The 20,496-nt window shown below is 42.1% G+C and overlaps 1 protein-coding gene across 2 annotated transcripts in view; it reads right to left on the bottom strand.

Annotated features, from left to right (window-relative positions):
* Stx6 (syntaxin 6) overlaps nucleotides 1-20,496 on the bottom strand; it is a 42,631-nt gene that overhangs the window by 8,161 nt on the left and 13,974 nt on the right. The window contains exons 4-7 of one of the 2 annotated variants that reach the window (XM_015491739.2): nucleotides 14,893-14,955; nucleotides 11,888-12,013; nucleotides 10,163-10,269; nucleotides 5,648-5,742 (exon numbers count right to left, since the gene is read on the bottom strand). In XM_015491739.2, the coding sequence (XP_015347225.1) occupies nucleotides 5,648-5,742; nucleotides 10,163-10,269; nucleotides 11,888-12,013; nucleotides 14,893-14,955 (391 nt within the window). The remainder of the gene's footprint in view (nucleotides 1-5,647; nucleotides 5,743-10,162; nucleotides 10,270-11,887; nucleotides 12,014-14,892; nucleotides 14,956-20,496) is intronic. The other variant, XM_048809899.1, reaches the window with a different exon arrangement.

Genomic DNA, 20,496 nt, shown 5'->3' with positions numbered 1-20,496 from the left:
TTATAAGGCAACATGGCAAATGTAGACAACAATGAGAAACCGCAACCCCATGTCAGAATGGCCAAAACCAAAACAGGAGAATACCAAATGCTGGTGAGGCTGCAGAGCAACAGGAGCACCTGGTGGAAATGCAAACTCGGGCCACCACTCTGGAAGATAGTTCACTGACTTCCCACAAAACCAAACATACTCCTGCCATAACCATGAAGCAGCAATGCTCCCCGTTATTTACTCAATGAACTACAAGTCCCTACAAAAATCTGCACATGGATATGGCAGCTTTATTCATAATTGCCAAACTTGGAAGTAAACAAGACGTCCTACAGCAGGTGATGCCTAAGTCAAATTAGTGCCCCACTATCCATAGTTTTGCTTTCCACAAATTCAGTTACCTCAAGTCAACTGTGGCCTGACAACCTTAAGTGGAAAATCAAAGACATGAACAATTCATAAGTTTTAAACTACTGCCAGGTACAGTGGCACACTCCTATAATATCCCAAGGACTCGGGAGGCTGAGGCAAAAGGATTCCAAGTTTGAGGGTAGCCACAGCAATTTAGTGAGACCCCAACTCAAAATAAAAAATAAAAAGGACTAAGAACACAACTCAGTGATAAAGCAAAGAGTTCAATCTCTAGTACCAAAAACAAAAACAAAACAAACCAGTTTTAAATCCCACTGTTCTGATTTTGTGATGAAACCTCATGCCATCCTGCTGTATAGCTTGCCCAGGGAAGTGCATTATTCCTTTGTCCATCATATCCACACTGTATATGCTACCCTCCTTTAGGCACGTAATAGCCATTTTGGTTATCAGAACTGTAGTATCTCAGTACTTGTGTTCAAATAACCCTCCTCGTAGCAGCCTCATGTTGTGTCACACTGCCTGTGTCACCCACTTCACTTCATTGATCACATAGGCCTGTATCATCTCACATCACTGTAAAAATGGTGAAAACCATACCGAAAATTTTAAGAGACCACAGTCATACAACTATTATTATAGTATATTTTGTAATGATTCTATTTTATTATTGATTATTGCTGTTAATCTCTCCAGTGCTTGATTTGTTAACTGAACTTCATCACAGGTGTTACATACAAGGGCAAACAGTGTATATGGGGGTTAGTACTATCCATGGTTAGAGGACCTCTGGGGGTCTGGGAACCTATATAAGGCGAGAATGACTGTAAACTGTGGTATATCCAGTCAACAGAAAACTATTCAGTGCTAAAAGAGAAATGAACTATCAAGCCATGAAAAGGCATAGAGAAAACTTAAACGCTATTACTAAGAGTGAGAAGCTGATCTGAAAACGCTCTGCACATCTGACTCCAACTGTATGCACATCTGACTCCAACTGTATGCACACTGGAAAAGGCAAAACCATGAGGACACTAAAAGGATCAGTGATTGCCAGGGGTTAAGGAGGAGGGAAGGATGAACAGGAATCAAAATCAAAACTTCAATGAGCTTCCACCTCACCAATGACAATGGCTATTATAAAAAAGACAACAATGACAAATGCTGGCAAGGAGAAAAGGGGAGCACTCACCCACTGCGGGGAATGTGAATCAGCACAGCAAATGGGAAGGAGGTTCCTCAAAAAAATTAAAAATAGAGCTACCCTGCAACCCCGCAGCCTCCCCTCTGGGTCTATGCCCAAAGGAGATGAAATCACCATGTTGAAAACACACCTGCACGCCCAGGGCACTGCAGCGCTATCCACAACAGCCAGACTGAGAATCAACCTAAACGTCCATCAACAAACAGAGATAAAGAAGATGTGGTACATCTGCGAGATCCAACACTCTTCAGCATGAGATCCTGCCTCTTTGGACCTGAAGGAGACTGTGTTGACTAAATAAGTTAGGTTCAGAAAAGTAAACACTACATCACCTCACTCATATGTGAAATCTAAAAAAGATCTCATCACAGTAGAGAGCAGAATAGTGGTTACCAGAGAAAGAGTGGGAGATGGGAGAGGTTGGCCAACAGGGACAAGGTTGTACTGTTTGGCAGGAGAACTAAGTTCTGGGGTTCTATAGCACGGAGAGTGAATAGAACTAACAACAGTGCATCACAAAACTTAAGAGAGTCAGGAGAGAGGATTGTGAATGTACCCACCATAAAGAAATAACACAACTTCAAGGTGATGGACATGCTAAGCACTGAGTGGGGATCACTCACTACCCCAAGCATATGACAATTGAAACATCACACTGTACCTTGTAAATATGCACAAATATTATGTATCAATCAAAAGTTAAAAGAAAAAAGAAATTTTAGGGTACTGAAACTTCTGTATACGATAGTAGATACAAGTCATATTTCTGTCAAAATCTGCAGAATGAACACCAAAAGTCACCCTAAAGTAAACTATGGATTCTGGGGGTGATGATGACATCTCAACATAGGTTCATGGATTTTAACCAATGTACCACTGTGGTATCAGAAGTCAAGAGAAGCTTGGTGGAGGGAGGAGGGGTTATAGGGGAAATCTTTGTATTTTCCTTTTCATTTTGCTGTGAACATAAAACTGCTTTAAAATATAAAGCTTATTGATTAAAAAAGAGAAACAAATATTTTCAACAATTTAAAACCACTCGTACTAAATGGTTAGTTCATACTCTCACTGGGCAAAAACACAGAAGGTAACTGCTTCCCCTGCCCCAACCTCCACACACCTCCTGTGTGCGCGGGGTGGGTGGGCAGCACCAGGCCATCCTCGGTGCGTGATTCCCAGAACCAACTCAGATTCCCAGTTTCTGGCTTCGCATTAGCCTCTAGCCAGATTCCTACCCTCCCCAGTCACTTTCTTTTCTACAACCGCATTAAATAGGGGTTTTCCTCAAGTGAAAACACACAGCACAAGAGCTAGCACAGCCAGGCCTGCTCTTTTAAAGCCATTTTCCTTTGAAGTGGTTAAGCTGCTTCTCTGAGGCATGAACTAGGTAACTCCAGGGAGCTGCTGCCCTGGCGGACTCCTCCCAGCGCTTTTTGCAAGGCTTCAAGCACAGAAGGAAGGGGCAGAAACCACAGGGGCTTTTGTGACCTCAAGTGAAAAGTTTAACCTGTGTTTTCTTCTTTTTATTTTTTTGTTGTTCATGCTACCCCCACACCCACACTGTACCCCTGAACTCTACCCCCAGCCCTCAATCCGCCTTGCAAGCGCAGGGCCTGGTAGACAAAGGGGAATGAAGGGAAGGGAGGGGAGACGGGACAGGGAAAGACAGCAGAGTGAATCGGACATCACTTTCCCGTGTTCATATGTGAATACACGACCAGTGAAACTCCACATCACGCACAACCACAGGAATGGGAAGTCATGCTCCATGTGTGTGTAATATGTCAGAATTCATCCTACTGTCATGTGTAGCTAAAAAGAACAAATTAAAAATTAAAAAAAAAAATTAAGAGGGGAACAAAGAGAACTCCAAAGGTAATTGTTCTGACTTCCCCTCTTGCTCTCCAAACACTTGCCTCTGTTAAACAGAAAGATGAACGACAGAATGTTGGGAAGTAAGGTGAGTGTGGGGGGGGATTCTTAAGTATATTCACTTAAGAATATACTTCTCCGGCAGAAAAATGATAAAAGTTAGTGTTTCTCTTGAGTCATTCAATAAGTGAGTGTGGACTCTGGGCTGACTTCTTCGTGAGCAGGGGCGAGGGCTCGGCCTTGAGCACTGTGGAGGTGTGTGCAGGGCTGCCTCATCAAACTCTGGTGAGTAGATTTGATTTAAAAGCAGTTAGCGTCATCAAAAGTTAGGAGGGGAATAGAGGCAAGTACAAACTGCCTGCTCCACAAATTGGAGCAGACCCACCTGCAGGAGGCGGCCCTGGGGTGTTTCTCTTGGTAGTGAGCAAAGGTGAAAGGAAAACAGTGAAGAGCTTTTAGGACAACTGCTGTTTCCAGGCTCTTTTTCTTGTGCAAATATAACCAAAGTTCTCGCTCTGCTTCCCAAACTTCCCCTTTGGAAGAAGACAGAATCAAGCACAAGCAAGACCAGTGCTGTTGTACCCACAGAGGCGCTGACCACAGTGCACTATTCAGAGCAGGAACGCTGGGGACAAAGACAGTGCATCTTTGTTCAGTTGCCATTCCCAACAGGGCTGGCGCTGAAGTAGCTACTTGACTTTACAACTAACACATACACTGGTGAGGGGCCGCTATTTAATCTGCTTGTATAATACTTCATTAAAACTTTTTTTTTGTTTTAAGTGGAGGGTGGGAGAGGAGAGAACAGAGGGAATAAAAAAGAAGACGCTGCCAGCCTTTCTCTAGGCATGTGACCGATGCATGAAGCTGGTCCTGCTGCCGTTTATACACAGCTGCAGACAAGGAAGAGCCTGCTCTAAGCAGAAAAATACTAGCCCCTGGAGAGAAAGAAGGAAATAACTAGATTCCCCTTTGTTTTGGATTTGACAGGTCCTCTGCTTCCTAGGACCATCTGGTGCCTTAGGTAATTTTTAAACTTTTCGTAAGTACTAATATGTAGTAGACAACGTTAAACACTTCTATATTATTAAATTTCATTTAATCCTCACAAGTACTTAAGAGGTAGGAATGAACCCTTTTTGGGGTGGGGGGGGGCAGGCTGCTGAGAATCAAACCCGGGGCCTTGCACATGCTAGTCAAGTGCTCTGCCGCTCAGCTGCATCCCCTGCCCTCAGCCTATTTTCAAAGATAAAAACTGAGCCCAGAGAGCCGTTATGTAACCTGGCTATGTCTTAAACTGCTGCAAAGTAAATGCGCATGTGTACTTAGGGCTTATATGTCACATGTACCTCATAGCAAGAAATTAACAGAAGAATGAGGTGTCAAGAAGCAGGAGCTCAGGGCTGGGATACAGCTCAGGTGGTAGAGTGCTTGCCTCGCATGCACAAGGCCCTGGGTTGGATCCCCAGCACCACAAAGAAAAAAAAAAGAAAGAAAGAAAAAGAAACAGGAGCTTCTAATGGGTTCTGTGGTCCACAACACTAAAATTACCTCAGGGAGTCTCTCCAACCACCAAGCCACCTCTTCCAGATAAAGATGATGTTGGAGATTTTTATTGTTTGTTTGTTAAATATATTACTTCCCAGATAATAGGGGAGGTGGTTTCTAGTAGTCAAAAAATATAAAGCATCATTGGAATATATCTTCCTACCCAGTAACCGATTTGAAAACTGTTACTCCTTCATCCTCATCCTCTGGTATAAATTTGCTAGGACATTTCATTGTGAATTTAAATACAACAATTTAAATTAAATCTACAAGGCCATCGTACTCTGACACAGTAGACATTTTTCTATCAGTGAAAGAAAGTTCCTAGAAAATAACTGGCTTATTTATTGCTTTAAATAAGTTCCCTATTTTGGCAAGGAAATAGGAAAAAAAAAAAAAAAAGGATTTCGTAATTACAAAGAAAGTTGCCCCACTAAAAGAAAAATCACCAAACGTTGCAGGGAGGGTCACAAGGCCCTTTTCCCAAGTTAGGGGTACAAGTAGAAGCTGAGGCCTCTGTATTCCTGTCTTTTATTCTCTGATCCTAAGGCACCTCAAACAAATGCTCCACAGGAAAGGGGTCTGCGTGGGCATACCTGTGAGGGGACCCCAGAGCGCTTCGGAATTAAATACGAACTCATGAGGTTTAAACATACATACCACTGGTCATGTGAGACACTTTTGCAAGTTTCTTCATCACATTGTCTAGCCGAGACTGAGTGCTCTCCAACTCGTGAGAGAAATCATCCAACATGCTAGAAAGAGGAGGCAGAAGGTTGGTGATACGCACAAAACTCAGCAAGGCACAGACCATGGAATTACGTCAGGATCTAGGTTCTATTTCAGCCAACTTAAAACGGGCAACATTGGGATTCAGTACCCAGTCTATTACTCAAAAATCCTTGGGACAAGATATGCGTCTTTTGATTTTGGAATTCTGGGAGTTTATAAAAAGATAAGTTATATATGCTACTATTAGTCAACATCCCCAGCCTGGTCTGAGGCATGCCCCCCACCCCCATAATCAACACATTTCTTTTTTTTCTTCATTTTTTTGTAGTTGTAGATGGACAGCATGCCTTTACTTTATTTATTTATTTTATGTGGTGCTGAGGATTGGATCCAGTGCCTTAACACATGCCAGGCAAGCACTCTGCCACTGAGCTACAACCCCAGCCAACACATTTATTCTTCTGTGGAAAAAACTATGAAAATTCACAGGTGCAGTCAGTTCAGACGAGGTTTTCTGTAAGACGAGCATGCTGCATATTAAAAAAGAGAAGCTTGATTTTTAGAGCTTTCTGGATTTCAGAACTGCAGATACGGCAGCGTGGACCTGACTGCACAATACTACAAACTTACTGATAGGGCCACAGGGCAGAATGCGACTCTGAGAAGTCAGATAGCCAGGCTCTGTCCTTCTACCTTGGTCAAGGTACCCTACAACTTTGGGGGGACTGTTTTCTCACTTGTAAAATGGGGTGATCCTACCTGCCCCATTCCCCTCATGGGGTACTTGTGAAAACCACATAAAATACAAAAGCGCCGTGTGTCAACAAGGGTTAAGGAACGTACTTTAATGAGATATATTCTCCCTTAAATCCCTCTTTGCTTGATCATAATCGGAAAGCGTCGGCACCAATATCCCTGAGGGGCATCACCGCCTCCCCTACTCAGAGGAGCCACAGTTTCCTCCAGGAAAACCAGCACCAGGAGACACTTTCCTTATTTGCTGGCCAATGTGTAGCAGGGAAAGCAAACACCAAAATCCGGTCCTCTTACTCCATCAATCACCACACATTCCAGACCTTTCAGCTGTTGATTAGCCCATGATTATTCTGCGGCTAGAATTAACACACCAATTAGTACCAGGGGCCTGACTACAAAGGCCTTCTTAACTCTGACAGAGTCACTGGCAGCTAGAAACTGTTGGTCTTGGTGTGTGCCCAGAAAGGACACAAGACAGTCCTGCAGGATTTGGGACCATCAACTCCTCATTAAGTCAATTACTAAATAAACTCCACATCAACAACTAAATAAATTTGTGTCCCTTACCTTAATTCTCACACTACAACATTTTTAGCTCCTCTTAGAGCCTGGCAGCACTGCAGCCCTGCAGCTGGCAGGCCTCTGTGGGCAGGGCCCAATGCTGAAAAACAAGAGCTACCTTTGTGTGCTGGGTACGACTTCTCTTACTGAGACAAAGCAGGCATGTCGCTAACCTTTAGCCAAGGACACCCACAGGCCAAGCGTCCAGTCCTGCTCTAACTCAACGCCCACCAGCCGAAGGGCACTGTGGCACACATGACATTTTACAATTTCCAGGAGCCATGTTTAAAAAATAAAAACTGCTGAAATTAAGGGGCTGAAGTTGTGGCTCAGAGAGAGAGCGCTCACCTAGCATGCACAAGGCACTGGGTCTGATCATCAGCACCACATAAAGTAAAATAAAAATATTGTGTCCACCTAAAACTAAAATATAAATTTAAAAAAACTGCTGAAATTAACTAATAATCTACTCTGTCTATTCCAATATGTGTAAAATATTACCATTTTAACATATCATTAATGCAGAAATTACTAATAAATTATTTTATACTTTTTTCACCTCAAAATCCACTGTGCACTTGACTCCTAGAGCACACCGCCATCTCAATGCTCACACTTCACCTGCTCAACAAGCACATGTGGGTGTGACTCGTGCTATTTACTGGCACCATCAGCCAAAGATTCATGTTTTTTCCTTTTAATTTACTTATTTTTACCAGAGTGACATACATACCTAGAGATAAATGGTCTGAAAGCCTTTTTACAAAAACCATGGTTGTTTTCTGTTCCCCAGGGCAGGTGCTTCCACCCCCTCACAGTCTTCTCTTGGTACATTCTCCATTTTTAGAAGTAACATCCTTGTACCCCAGGACCTTGACTTTTATTTTTATCTTCAGACTTTACCTGTTGGCTCAGCACTACCATAGAATTTAGCTCTCTTCCTATCTGATCTCACCTCTGCATCCTCCCCACTTCCCTCTGATTGTAGTCACAGTTTGATTAGATCAATATTCAGCATTTACATTAGGACTACTGAATAAATGCTACCCATGGCTGGGGGGCTGTGTGGTGGGACTTGGAGCTCAGTTGTGGTCACCTCTGGCTGAGGGTTCACCCTTCTCTGGCCTGCCAAGTCTATAACCAGCCTCTGCCTGCTTTCTAGGATCTAAACTGTTATGACTGTTTTATTTCATATTTTATGACCCCATAAGTTTTAAGCCTTAAAAAAATTCCTTTGCTATTGTTCTAGTGGATTTAGAGGGAGTAGAGATGGGGTGTGCTCAATTCACATCTTTAACTGGGAGCCTCAGGTTTTCTCTATTGTCTGTTTGCTTCACCAACAGACTACCTCAGGTCATTAATTCCTTCCCATCCCAACAAAGGAATTTAGAGTCTAATCTGTGTTTGACAGGAAACAAAGTCTAGATTCCTGCTATTCCAACTGCCTAGCTGGTCTCCCTGCCTGGATTCACCCTGCGACACCACCTAAATCACATAGCAGCTAAGCCTCTCCAATACCTGATCCCACCTCACTCCCAAAGCCGCCTCCCTGGTCTCCCAGCAAGCCCAACCCGAGAAGTCCTGCCTCCTTACCACCCAGATGAGGCCTTTCCTGCTCCCTGTCTGCCTCCCTATCTGGACTTTGGCCACTCCCTCTGATGCCCATGCTACAGACACGGAACCTCTCATTCCATTCACCCTTCTGCCTCCAGATCTTTACAGGTAGGTGTTCTTTCTTCCTCCTGGTGCACGCCCCCTCACTGCCTTCTGGCACAAGCACGAGTCCCACCTCACCGGCTATCTTCTACCCAGTCTGCAGGTTTCAATTAAACCCTTCTTTCTCAGAGAATTTCGGCTGTCAGAGCACCCTGGGCAGCAGGGCTAGACCAGTCACGGGGAACTTCCTACTTCACTGTCAACGCTTACCATATTGACTTCATTTAAACAATGTCCATTTCACTCACAAAGTGGCCAACTCTCTGAATGGCAGACACAGTGTCTCTTCTGTTTGTGCTATGCACCCAGGGCCTCCTAGAGGGCCTGGCGTAGAACAGGTGTCCAGTAAGAATCTATAATGGATGCTTGTGTAATCTAAGACTGAGATAGGAGTTTTGAAATATCCTGATGGACTGTCTTGTTTCCCAGAAGAAAATTTGTAAAATGGTAAAAGTACTGCATGGTGGCATTTAAGAAGGTTGTTTTCGTTGGTCATGGTGGCACACACCTTTAATCCGAGTGACTTGGAAGGCTGAGATAGGAGGATAATAAATTCCTAGGCCAGTCTTGGCTACTAAGCAAGACCCTGTCACAAAATAAAACTTAAAAGGGCTAGGATGAAGCACAGCAGTAAAGTTTGCTTGAAGTCAATCCCCAGTTAAAAAAAAAAAATTTTTTTTTTTTTTGCTATCATACTTTATGACGTAAAAGAGATTGGCCATTTAAAAAGTTATGTTTCCTTGGTCTGGGGCTATAGCTCAGTGGCAGAGTGCTTGTCTCTCATGTGCGAGGCACTGGGTTTGGTCCTTAGCACCGTATAAAAAAAACTAAACAAATGAAAGCATGCTGTCCATCTACAACTAAAAGAAAATAAAATTTAAAAAAAAAAGTTATGTTTCCTTGATTTTTTGTTTTGTTTCTGAGAGGAAAATTTCCTTGCTAAATATAGAGTTAAATTTCTTAGTTTTTCTATTAAATTATTATTTAAGTTAAAGCAAAGTCCTGTCAATGCAGCAGCAGCCACGAGAAGACAGAGTGGCAGAGCTCCTAATGCCACCTGCACAGGCCTCCCTTCACACTGTCCATCCACTTTGGAACAAAAATCTCCAGAGGTTACATCCCTGTTCACATTTGCATTCATAATCATGCTTCAAACATTTGCTCAGAGAAATTTGTATCTGTTTTTGGAGGTGTTTAAAAATAATAACTATGCCCAAACCCTGCTGTAGATTTTATCTAAAGAGTTGCTTCTTTAGGGGAGGCTAGTCTACAACAGAATAAAAATGCAGCTATAAATAAAACAGCTTTTGGTTTTACAGTCACATAACTGCCAGGCCTTTCGGAGGTCTGTCCTATGAGATGGCTTTTTCTTCGGTCTCACTACAATGACAGGGGTGCCTCGATACTCACACTGCCTGTTCCTCCAGCTCCCCTCCAATGCGCTGGGACATGTTCTTCAGCACCCCGATGCTGCCAGAGACCAGCTCCAACTGCTCATCCTGCTGTTCCACAATCAACTGGTGCCAGAGAAATGGGAAATAAGCAATTAAAATCCATCTTACCTGGTTCCAAGCCCAGCACTCTAGCAGCTGCTAGTTTCTCTGCCAGCTTGGGACAATTCACATTCAGAAGCAAAGCCCAGAAATCAAAGGACCAGACCGTCGCCTCTGAGAACACGCTGCTCAAAAGGCTGGATTGTCAAGCTACTGATATCTCCTGCTGATCCAACTTGTGAACAGTCAGCAGGGCTTGAAACCACCAAGAGAGATTTACTCTGGTTGGCTGAAGTCCAATAAAGGAACAGACAATGGCTGAAAACACAAATGCAGATGACCACTGAGTCACGGGTATGTTTGGGAAGAGGAAGTCCACTGCCAGGATCAAGGTCTCCAACCACAACATACTGCCAGCTTAAATGTAAGAGACTGTCAAATCTCGGGATGTGGGAAAACTATAGTGTTTTTCTTCCTCCACAAACACAATCTAGAGGAAGCCGTATGGAAATGTTATCTCAAGGACAACTACTGAATGACAAATTAATGTTGACTTTTAATTGTGCTTTATACCCTCTCTTTCTATTAAAAAATGGCTGCTTGGAGGGAAGATACAGCTCAGTTGGGTAGAGTGCTTGCCTCGCATGCACGAGGCCTTGGGTTCAATCCCCAGCATCACAAAACAAAACAAAACAAAAACAGTTTACGTCTGGCTAAAAAATGGTTGCTTGGTTAACAGCAACTTGAGTAAACTACTAGTTAAGGAGACATACTAATGGAAACAAAAGAACACATAACCTACACATACACAAAAAACACAGAATTTAAGAGCCAATAGTTTTAATAGACCTGATCGTCCAATCCCTAGATAGCTTTCTTTTAATAATCACAAATTAGAAGCACAACATACATATAGTCAATTTCATTCTCTTTCTCCTTCCTCAACTTCCATCAAAGCAATTATTTTTCCATTTAATAGAACGCATTAATAATTTTCAGTGAAAAAACAAAAACTCAATCTTTCTGGAAGGATCTTCATTGACATGAACAAAAAAAATGAGTGTATAAATAAGAGGTTGGGGAAAAGGTTTTATTTTATTTTTAAAAATCCTTGGCCTTGTCTTCAGGGTTTTGTTTGTTGAAGTGCTAGAAGTCGAACTCAGGGCCTTGTGTGCACTAGGCAAGTGCTCTAGCCACCAAGCTGCACCTAGCCCCTGCCTTTCAGTTTTCATGTCTGTCTGCTTTCTTTTTTTTTTTTTTTTTTTTAATTTTTAATATTTATTTATTTATTTTTAGTGTGTTTTTTTTTCGGCGGACACAACATCTTTGTTTATATGTGGTGCTGAGGATCGAACCCAGGCCGCGTGCAGGCCAGGCGAGCGCGCTACCACTTGAGCCACATCCCCAGCCCTGTCTGTCTGCTTTCTGAGACCTAATCAAGCGTGGTTCTCTGAATACTGTGCTCGAAAGGCTTTAAAACCCCTCGTGTATGTGAACATCACACAGTGGCACAGTCCACCGCGGGGCAAGCTCTGCTCAAACCTGCCTCTCAGTAAGCAGTGTGGCTCCCATGGCTGGCGGAGGAACCAGGGGAGGTATCCCGCCTGCCACCTCCCCTCCTGGCCGGCTGTTCTCAGGGTACCTGCTGCTGCACCTGCTGCTCCTCGATGAAATGGGAATTGGCTAAGCGCAGCTCTCGATCCAGGCGCCCGTACTCATCTGTTGTTCCTGTGCTCCAGGTCTGGCTGCCACTGTCTCCTAGCAGTGCCTGTGTGAATGGGGATGATCAGAGTGAGGAACAGCAAACAGGTACCATCTCTGAACAGTGAGGCATCAGGGTGACAAAGAGTTCTCACATTTCTCACTACCTGGGCCACACTTCTATGGGTGCCTGTGTAGTACAACTTAGGGACTGCCCTGAAGGGCCTTCTGTCTTCAAGCCCTCCCTAGGTCTGTCCCATTAAAATGCAAATAAGTGTCCACACTAACCCAACAAACAAATCTGTACATTGTAAACTGCCTCACAATTTAACAGCACTCAGTCCCTTATGACAGCTCTTCCAAGGACCCCGAGTTTCCAGTCCAACTGGTTTACAAATCTGGAGTCTGTTATTGAAGGACGATCCAGGAAGCTTGGGGGCCTTGGGGGATGGGCATTTCCCCAGGATGATGAGAAGGTAAACAATAGCCCCTCATACACAGAAGGCACAGAACCATCCACATCTGCTGAACTCAGTCTCTGAATAAAACCCGACACCTTCGCTGGAACTGAAAGCTAGACTCCCAGAGGATGCGGGGTTGCAAGTTCGGGATGCAGAACACCAACCTCTGAGGCTGTTGTCAGAGGAGCGCCTGAGATACTTACTATGGAAGTTCTTGTTGAGATCTTTGAGGCTCAGGGTATCAGTCCAGTCAAGAGGCTGGATGTGACTGTCTCTGGAATAAAGCAGACCTATGGCCTTTGGTGGTGGCTCTGCCCTGACCTGTTCTTAGGGATGTCAAGATTTAAAAGATCCGGCTCATTCTAATCCCAAACTCTAAGGACCTCTGTGGAGGACACTGGGGTCTCACGACAATTTTTTCAGTGTCAGAAAAGGGGTAGAGTGCACCACAGAGCTTTAGGCAGGGACCTGGGGATCCGTCGGGCTGTGTACCGCAGCCAGGGCTATGTTGTCCTACAGTGTCCATGGTCTACCCTTGGTGAGACATACATCATGTTGTTCAGAGTCATGTAGGTTTTATCGTGAAATAGCTTAGAGGTCATCAGTCTCATCCCCGGGAGTCTCATTCAGTGGGAAAGGAGGAGGAGGAGGCCGCAGCACTGAGCGATGAGCTTGCAGAGAGGTGGAGGCAGTGCTGGTGAGGCTGCGAGTGGCACGGCACCTGGTACCTGGCACAAAGACCGACTGCCCACATGATGCCTGGAGAACCCTGGCCCCGCTGTTCCTCGAAAATAGGAGGCCCTGTGACCTGTCACTCAGACTAAAACAAGACTCCAAGTCGTGCTTGGAAAGGAATGCATGAATTCTCACTTCATTCACATTACTTCACCTAAACTACCCAGAGAATACACACGTTAAAAGTAACAGAGGACAGGCGTTACCTACCTCACTGTCACGACTACTCAGGTATCGTCATTTACTTTCCTATATGCTCATGTGCAAATGACAAGGGAATTCCCAAACTAGCCAGCTGTGGTCATTTATTAGCTTCTTTCTAGAGTTAGAGCCAGGTGGAATGAGCTAGCTAATGACTTTTCCTGCCTGTACTATTAAAAAAAAAAAAAGAAGAAGAAGAAGAAAGAAGGAAAAAAAGGGAGGTAGATAAAAACAAATTAAAACCCCCCAAACAAACAAGACTTCAAACAGGAGGTCAGGTGATACTCGTTTTCAAAATTAAGGGTCTCAGCAAACACCTACTAGATATAGAGATTTATGTTATAAACTACCAATTCCTAATTAGTAATAACAGTGAGGTAATCCCAAGCTACAAGGCTTCTAAATGGATTACTGGTAACTTTCTGGACTCTGAAAATAAAGCAAATAATATCACTCTGAACAACCTTGTGATTTTCCATGAAATCTTTCTTACTCCTAAAGCAAAACAGATATTCACAGAATTTATAAAAACAATTTGTCAATAAAAATCATCTACCAGCTTACCAACAGGTTAAGGAACATTCTATCCACCAAAGGAATGTAAATCAAATGTGAATTTAAGTTCTAGGTGATGACTGTATATTTTTAAAAGGATCATATTTTAACAATTGGAAATGAGTTTCTTTCATACACCATGAGTAATTTCTTATCACCACTTAAAGAGATATTTAACTTAACACACATTTAAAGTTCTTCAAACGTCTTTGCATTAAATTTCAATCATTAAGTGTCCAGTGAGTTCTATGGGTAGGCAGGTAGTAGCAGCTAGAGATAAAAAATCAAAACAACAATTTTCATCTCAAGGAGCTTGGGGTCCAGCAGAAAGAAAGAGAACAAGTAACTGAGGTCCTTAGAGGAAGCCTGGCATAGGGTGTGTTCAACAGGTGCAGAATAAACCCCTGAATAAAGAGGTCTGCGGAGAGTGCTGAAGGCGGATAAGCAGAGGAGAGGAGAGGAGTGGAGCTGGAGGTGGGAAGCCAACAGCCATGTTGGAGCAGCTGACTGGATGCCATGGTTAGACCATGTGTTAAACCCATGGTCCCCAGGCCCCTGGCACTGCTGGGAAGTGGCAGAACCTTTAAGAGGTGGAACCTAGTGGCAGGTCTTCTGGTCATTGAGGAAATGCCCTTGAAGAGGATAGTGGAACCCCACCCCCTTCCTCTTTCATGTCCTAACCATGAGATGAACAGACATGGCATGCTGCCACCATGGCTGCCTCACCACAGGCCCAAAACCAAGGGGGTCAATGATCATAGACTCAAATTCCAAAACTGTGAGACAGAACAGACCTTTTCTCTTTATGAGCTGATCATCTCAGACATTTGTTATAGTAACAGAATACAGACTGATACACTAGACTTCCCCGAAATCTCTCCGTGTCACTCCAGGGTCTTGCTCTTTGTTATGTGATATAGAGACTGTCCGCATTTAAAACTCCTATGTCTAATCATGTATTTTCTTTGACACTTAGATTTTGATGTCTTCTCACCTGCCTATTTTTCCTTTCAGCTAACGCCTGCACAGATGAAGTTGACATCTGATCCTTCATGTCCTAATGAGACAAAGAGAAGAACAAAAAGTGAATGAAAAATATCTTTAGCAAAATACATATAGTTCATTATTATGTTTTGTTTTGTTTTGTTTTTTTTAACAAAAACCTTTTATTTTTAGCCTCAACAGTAAAGGAAATAAAGAGTCATTCCCTTAAAAAGAGGTAACCTGAAAAATAAACTTAAACAGGAGCAAAGAGGAAGGGAACTAACTTTTACTGGGTTCCTACAACAGGCCAGAAACAGCTCTCACTGAATTTTCTCAACAACCCTGTGAAACAGGTGTTATCACCACTTTCAGGTTGAGGAGACCCAGATCTAGAAAGACATGTGCAACTCTGAAAAGCTGCAAGCCAGTGAATGGTGTCCCTGAGGCACACAAACACCTGTGCTCAAGGACTAGCATCCTTTTAAAAAAACATAAAAAATCACGAACAATATTTATTGTTTTCAAACACAGAACATTTTCATATTCACATTCCTTTTCTTTCTTTTTTTGGTCCCGGGGACTGAATGCAGGGGCATTCACCACTGAGCCGCCTCCCCACCCCCCTTAGGTTGAGGCATAGTCATGCTAGGTTGCTGAGGCTGACCTCAAACTTGCAGACCTCCTGCCTCAGTGCCTCTGCCGCTGGGACTGCAGGCATGCTCACTTACCCAGCTCACTTATTTCTGAGTTAAAAGGAAGTACAGACTATTTCTAACCAGAATGAGTTTCCACAGTGGCATCAAAAGTAATTTTGTATGGAAAGAAAAATAAAGGTATTATTAAATCTGGAGCAAAATACTTTATTAAATATAAACCATTTTGCTTTTCATACTTAACCATTACCTGATATACAATAAAATGATTTAAAATAGGATGACTACAATTTTCTTTAAAAAAGGCTGTCATGATACATTATACTTTCTGTTGGCAAGTAGATTATTTTTATACATGCACATGTTAAGGTATTGATTTTTTTTTTTTTTTTTTTTTTTTTGGTACTGGGGATTGAACTCAGAGGCACTCGGCCACTGAGTCACATCCCCAGCCCTATTTTGTATTTTATTTAGAGACAGGGTCTCACTGAGTTGCTTAGCACCTCACTTTTGCTGAGGCTGGCTTTGAACTCGAGATCCTCCTATCTCAGCCTCCTGAGCCACTGGGATTACAAGCGTGAGCCACTGCACTCAGTAAGGTATTTGATTTTGATGGAAACTTCTTCCATGACCCACAGTAAATGAATGGTAGATGAGATGGTACCATGGCTTTTATGATTCCTACTATGGTAAAATTGCCTTCTTTCAACTTTCAAAGCTCATACTCATTCATTCTCAAATATGCATGCCTCTGATACACGCCAGGCATACAGCAGTGAATGACACAAATGAGGCCCCGTTCTGTTTCCATGGAGCTGCATGGTGACTTCCCTGAGTCAGACACCTCAGGTGCTGTTAAAAATGCAGTTCTCTAAGGCCCCACCCAGACCTACCAAGTCAGACTCTTCATGGTGAGGTCTAAACTGGCCCCTGTGGTCTACACAAAAGCTAGATGCCTCAAAGTGAGATGATCAGACAAACTAGTATCTCCTGGATACCCTCTCGATTTATCAATTAAATGAACAGTTTAAGATAACATTCTGGTATCCAAACAAAAAATTCCATTCATTTACTATACATTAATAACTATTTAAAAAATACCTGAGAAGTTCATAGGGAGATAATACAAGCTTTAAAAAATGTGCCCAATGCATTGTACCATAACTTTCTAAAAAAAATGTGTGTGTAAAAAGTAGTATCTGAGCCTCTGAACGCCGCATATGGAATGTACTCTTGCTGTCAGAGGTCAGGATGCAAGGGGAAGTGGCGACGGTACTGGAGCACCAGGCAGCTGCCGGGGTGCTGGCAGCCCTGAGACACTCTGGGTACTGCTCAACAAATTCACCACGCTGTACACGTAGGTACCTGAACTTTTCCTGTTATATTTTAATTAAAATGTCTTTTTAAAACATACTGCTCCCAAACAATGACGGTAAACTGGACCAACTCTTTAAAAATAAAAATTTTCACTTCATTTGAAGAGCCCCAAAACAGTCACTGCCTTGACTCACAAATTCCACTAACAGCAACTTACTTTAAGGAAATAACATCAAATATATACCAAAAGAGACGTGCAAAAACGTGTGATGCTATGTTATTTATAATATAGAGCTAGAACTAAGAAGCATATCCAAATAAGGGAACAGCAACTTATACTATATAGTATTATATACTAGACAGTATGCTTATGAAGAGTCCTGGAACGAGATAGCACACAAATGACCAAACATGAGAAAAGACTCTAACCACTTTTAATCTAAGGGCAACCAGAGATACGTTCCCTAATTCCACAAGGAAAGAAGAAAAAGCCTAGTAATACTTAGTGTTGGCGAAATATGGAAGCTGGGGGCAGGGGCACATGCCTGTAATCCCAGTAGCTCAGGAGGCTGACGCAGGAGGATCACGAATCCAAAGCCAGCCTCAGCAAAAGCAAGGCATAAGTAACTTTGTGAGACCCTGTCTCTGAATACAATACAAACTAGGGCTTGGAATGTGGCTCAGGGGTCGAGTGCCCCTGAGTGCCCCAATATCCCGGCCCCAAAAAAGGAAAAATGAAGCTAGGCATGGTGGCCGGTAATCCCAGCCGCTCAGGAGGCTGAGGCAGGAGGATCACAAACTTGAAGCCAGCCTTAGGAACTCAGTGAGACCCTGTCTCAAAATAGAAATAAAAAGGGCTAGGGATGTGGCTCAGTGGTAAAGTACCCCTGGATTCAATCCCCAGTAACTCAAAATAAATAAATAAAGTCTTCTGAATTGGGAGTGTAGCTCAGTGCTTGCTCAGCATGCACAAGGCCCGAGGTTCATCCCCCTCCTATGAAGTCTTACTGTAGATACCAAGGAAATACTAACCAATATTTAAAATGTGTCTCCTCATTGAATTCCTTACTACTTAAACAAATATATAGGTTATGCTCACAGAGATAGTTACTGAAGTATGGTTTGCAACCGCTAAAGATTAACAACTAAAGTATCTACTGGTGGGTCAACAGTTAAATAAATCATAACAGAACCAGATTAGAGAAGAGGTTAGCAGCAGGGTCTTTCATGCCAAAAACTTAGGTTCAAAAACTGGTAATGCAGAGAATATCATGCTAAGTGAAATAAGCCTAAAACCAAGAGCCAAATGTGTTCTCTGATAAGTGGATGCTGGTCCATAGTGGGGTTTGGGGATAGGGAAGAATAAAGGAACTTTGGTTTGTGTAGAAGGGAGTCAGGGGAGGGGTGGGGTTGTGGGGACGGGAAGAACAGTAGAAAGACACACATTATTACCCTGTATACATGGATGATTACACTAGTGGAGTGACTGAACCATGTACAGCCAAGGAAATTGAAATCGTGCTCCATTTGTATACTATATGTCAAAATGCATTCTATTATAACAAATTAATTTTTAAATAAAGATAATAGCTGTGCTAAATTGGGCAAATTTCTCAATTTCTCTCTTTCTTTTCCATTTATGGAATAATATCATTTTATACAATCACTGTGGGAATTAATAAAGACATGAAGAATGATTAATAACAGTGGTCAAAAATCTAGTAAACACTCAAGTAAATACTATCATGTAAAAGGAAACAACCATGAAAAGGGGTTATCTAAATCTGCAGCCACTGAGCCCTGAAATGGAGTCAGTAAAATGGAGAAATTAAAATGAATTTATTTTAATTAACTAGAACTTAAATTCAGTTACTGGAAAACTTCTATTCATGTTTGGAAAAAACTGGGTTTGTGACTCTCACTGTAAATTTTATAGATGCTCTCTACAGATGAAGTTCTTCCAATGAAAATCTCACATCTGAATTGACATGTGCTTAAGTGTAAGATACATGCCAGATTAAGCAGTCTTGGTATAAAAAGTTTAAAAGACTTCAATCTCTCATTAATGTTTCTTAAGATTGATTACATGTTCAAATAATAACCTTCTTGATAATAGGTTAAGTAAAATATACTTAATTTACTTGTTTCTTTTCCTTTTTCATGTGGCTACTAGAAATGAAAATGCTTAACACTGAATAATAAGGTCACAACTACGAGAAACACTGCCAGTAGGCACTGAGGAAAGTGACTGACGTGCTGTTAGTTATCATTTCACATTTCAGTTTCTTTTTCTATTTTATCCTCTTGCAAAATTGTTCTAATTCTTTAATGAACATGCATTACTTTAATGAAATACATATTTTAAAGGTGCAATTCTAAAGTTTTCTGCTTAATAAAAAAACTGTGATTGTGTTTGTGTTTGTGTGTGTGTGTGTGTGTGTGTGTGTGTGTGTGTGGCCACGGCTGCCGGTAAAGGGCTAAGTTTTAAGGACAGCACTTTATCTATGTAGGTTAGAGTCGCCAGATACCACATTACGGATCACCTTCGCACTGGGATGTGGAATTCTCAGCTATGTTACTAAACAGTTTTCAACATTTTGTAACAACCTATCATGCCAAAAACATAATTACTCATCTTCTTCCTAACACATGAAGTTAGAACCAGCAGTCAAAAAGCAGTTAGTCCCAATAAAATATGGTTCATTTGCCAAACGAACAATAAATGTCCTGATCATGTTCCTGCTTCCCTCCACGCTGTCTTCCAAGCGGAACCAGAGGCCACATGAGCCCAGTGCTCCCCACTCCTGGGCTTCCCGTCCCAACATCATGTGCACACAGACATCTTACGCTTTCTGATTAACCATTGTCACTTCTTCTTGACTTACAACTGTAAACTAAATATTTCTTGGGTTGGAATAGATTTTTGGGAGGGAGGTGGAAAGAGCAGGGCAATCTGAGTCCCTTTGAAAGTTAAAGTTGGAGAAATTAGTGAGGCTCATTTCATTATTAAAACTGAGATCCAAAGAGACTGACTGATTTACTCTGTTTAAAATTTATTAACGTCACAACTTAACCTAGAACTTAGATTCCCTGACCACTTATTCATTATTGTTCTGCCATATACTGCAAAATTCACTACTAAACTGGAGTCAATTCTGGAATATATTTTCAAAATACAAAAATTTCACATGTGAAATCTCTGATATATAGATGACTCCACAAATAAAAAATGATTATATCAAATATATAAAGCCTATTTACATAAAACTAGAATATTTTGCTTTCTTCTTTTTTATTTCTATTTTTTGTGTGGCGCTGGGGAGTGAACCCAGGGCCTTTGCATATGCTAGGCAAGTACTCTATCACTAAACTACAGCCCCAGCCCAAGTACTTTATTTTCTTCAGTAAAAGCTGCCACCAAAATTTAATAAAGACTTCACAATAGGCTGGGGTCAGGGGTAGAGTGCTTGCCAAGCATGCATGAGGCACTGGGTTCAATCCTCAGCACCACATAAATGTAAAATAAAGATATTGTGTCCACCTAAAACTTAAGAATAAATATTTTTTAAAAAACTTCACAATCTTAAATGACGTGTGGAAGAACATTTGCAACAAGACTTTTTAAACAAACACTGTTTAGCTGA

Source organism: Marmota marmota, unplaced genomic scaffold (assembly GCF_001458135.2).
Source record: "Marmota marmota marmota unplaced genomic scaffold, marMar, whole genome shotgun sequence".
Classification (NCBI taxonomy): domain Eukaryota; kingdom Metazoa; phylum Chordata; class Mammalia; order Rodentia; family Sciuridae; genus Marmota; species Marmota marmota.
The sequence above is the reverse complement of the archived record's forward strand: the minus strand, read 5'-3'. Positions and strand labels throughout refer to the sequence as shown.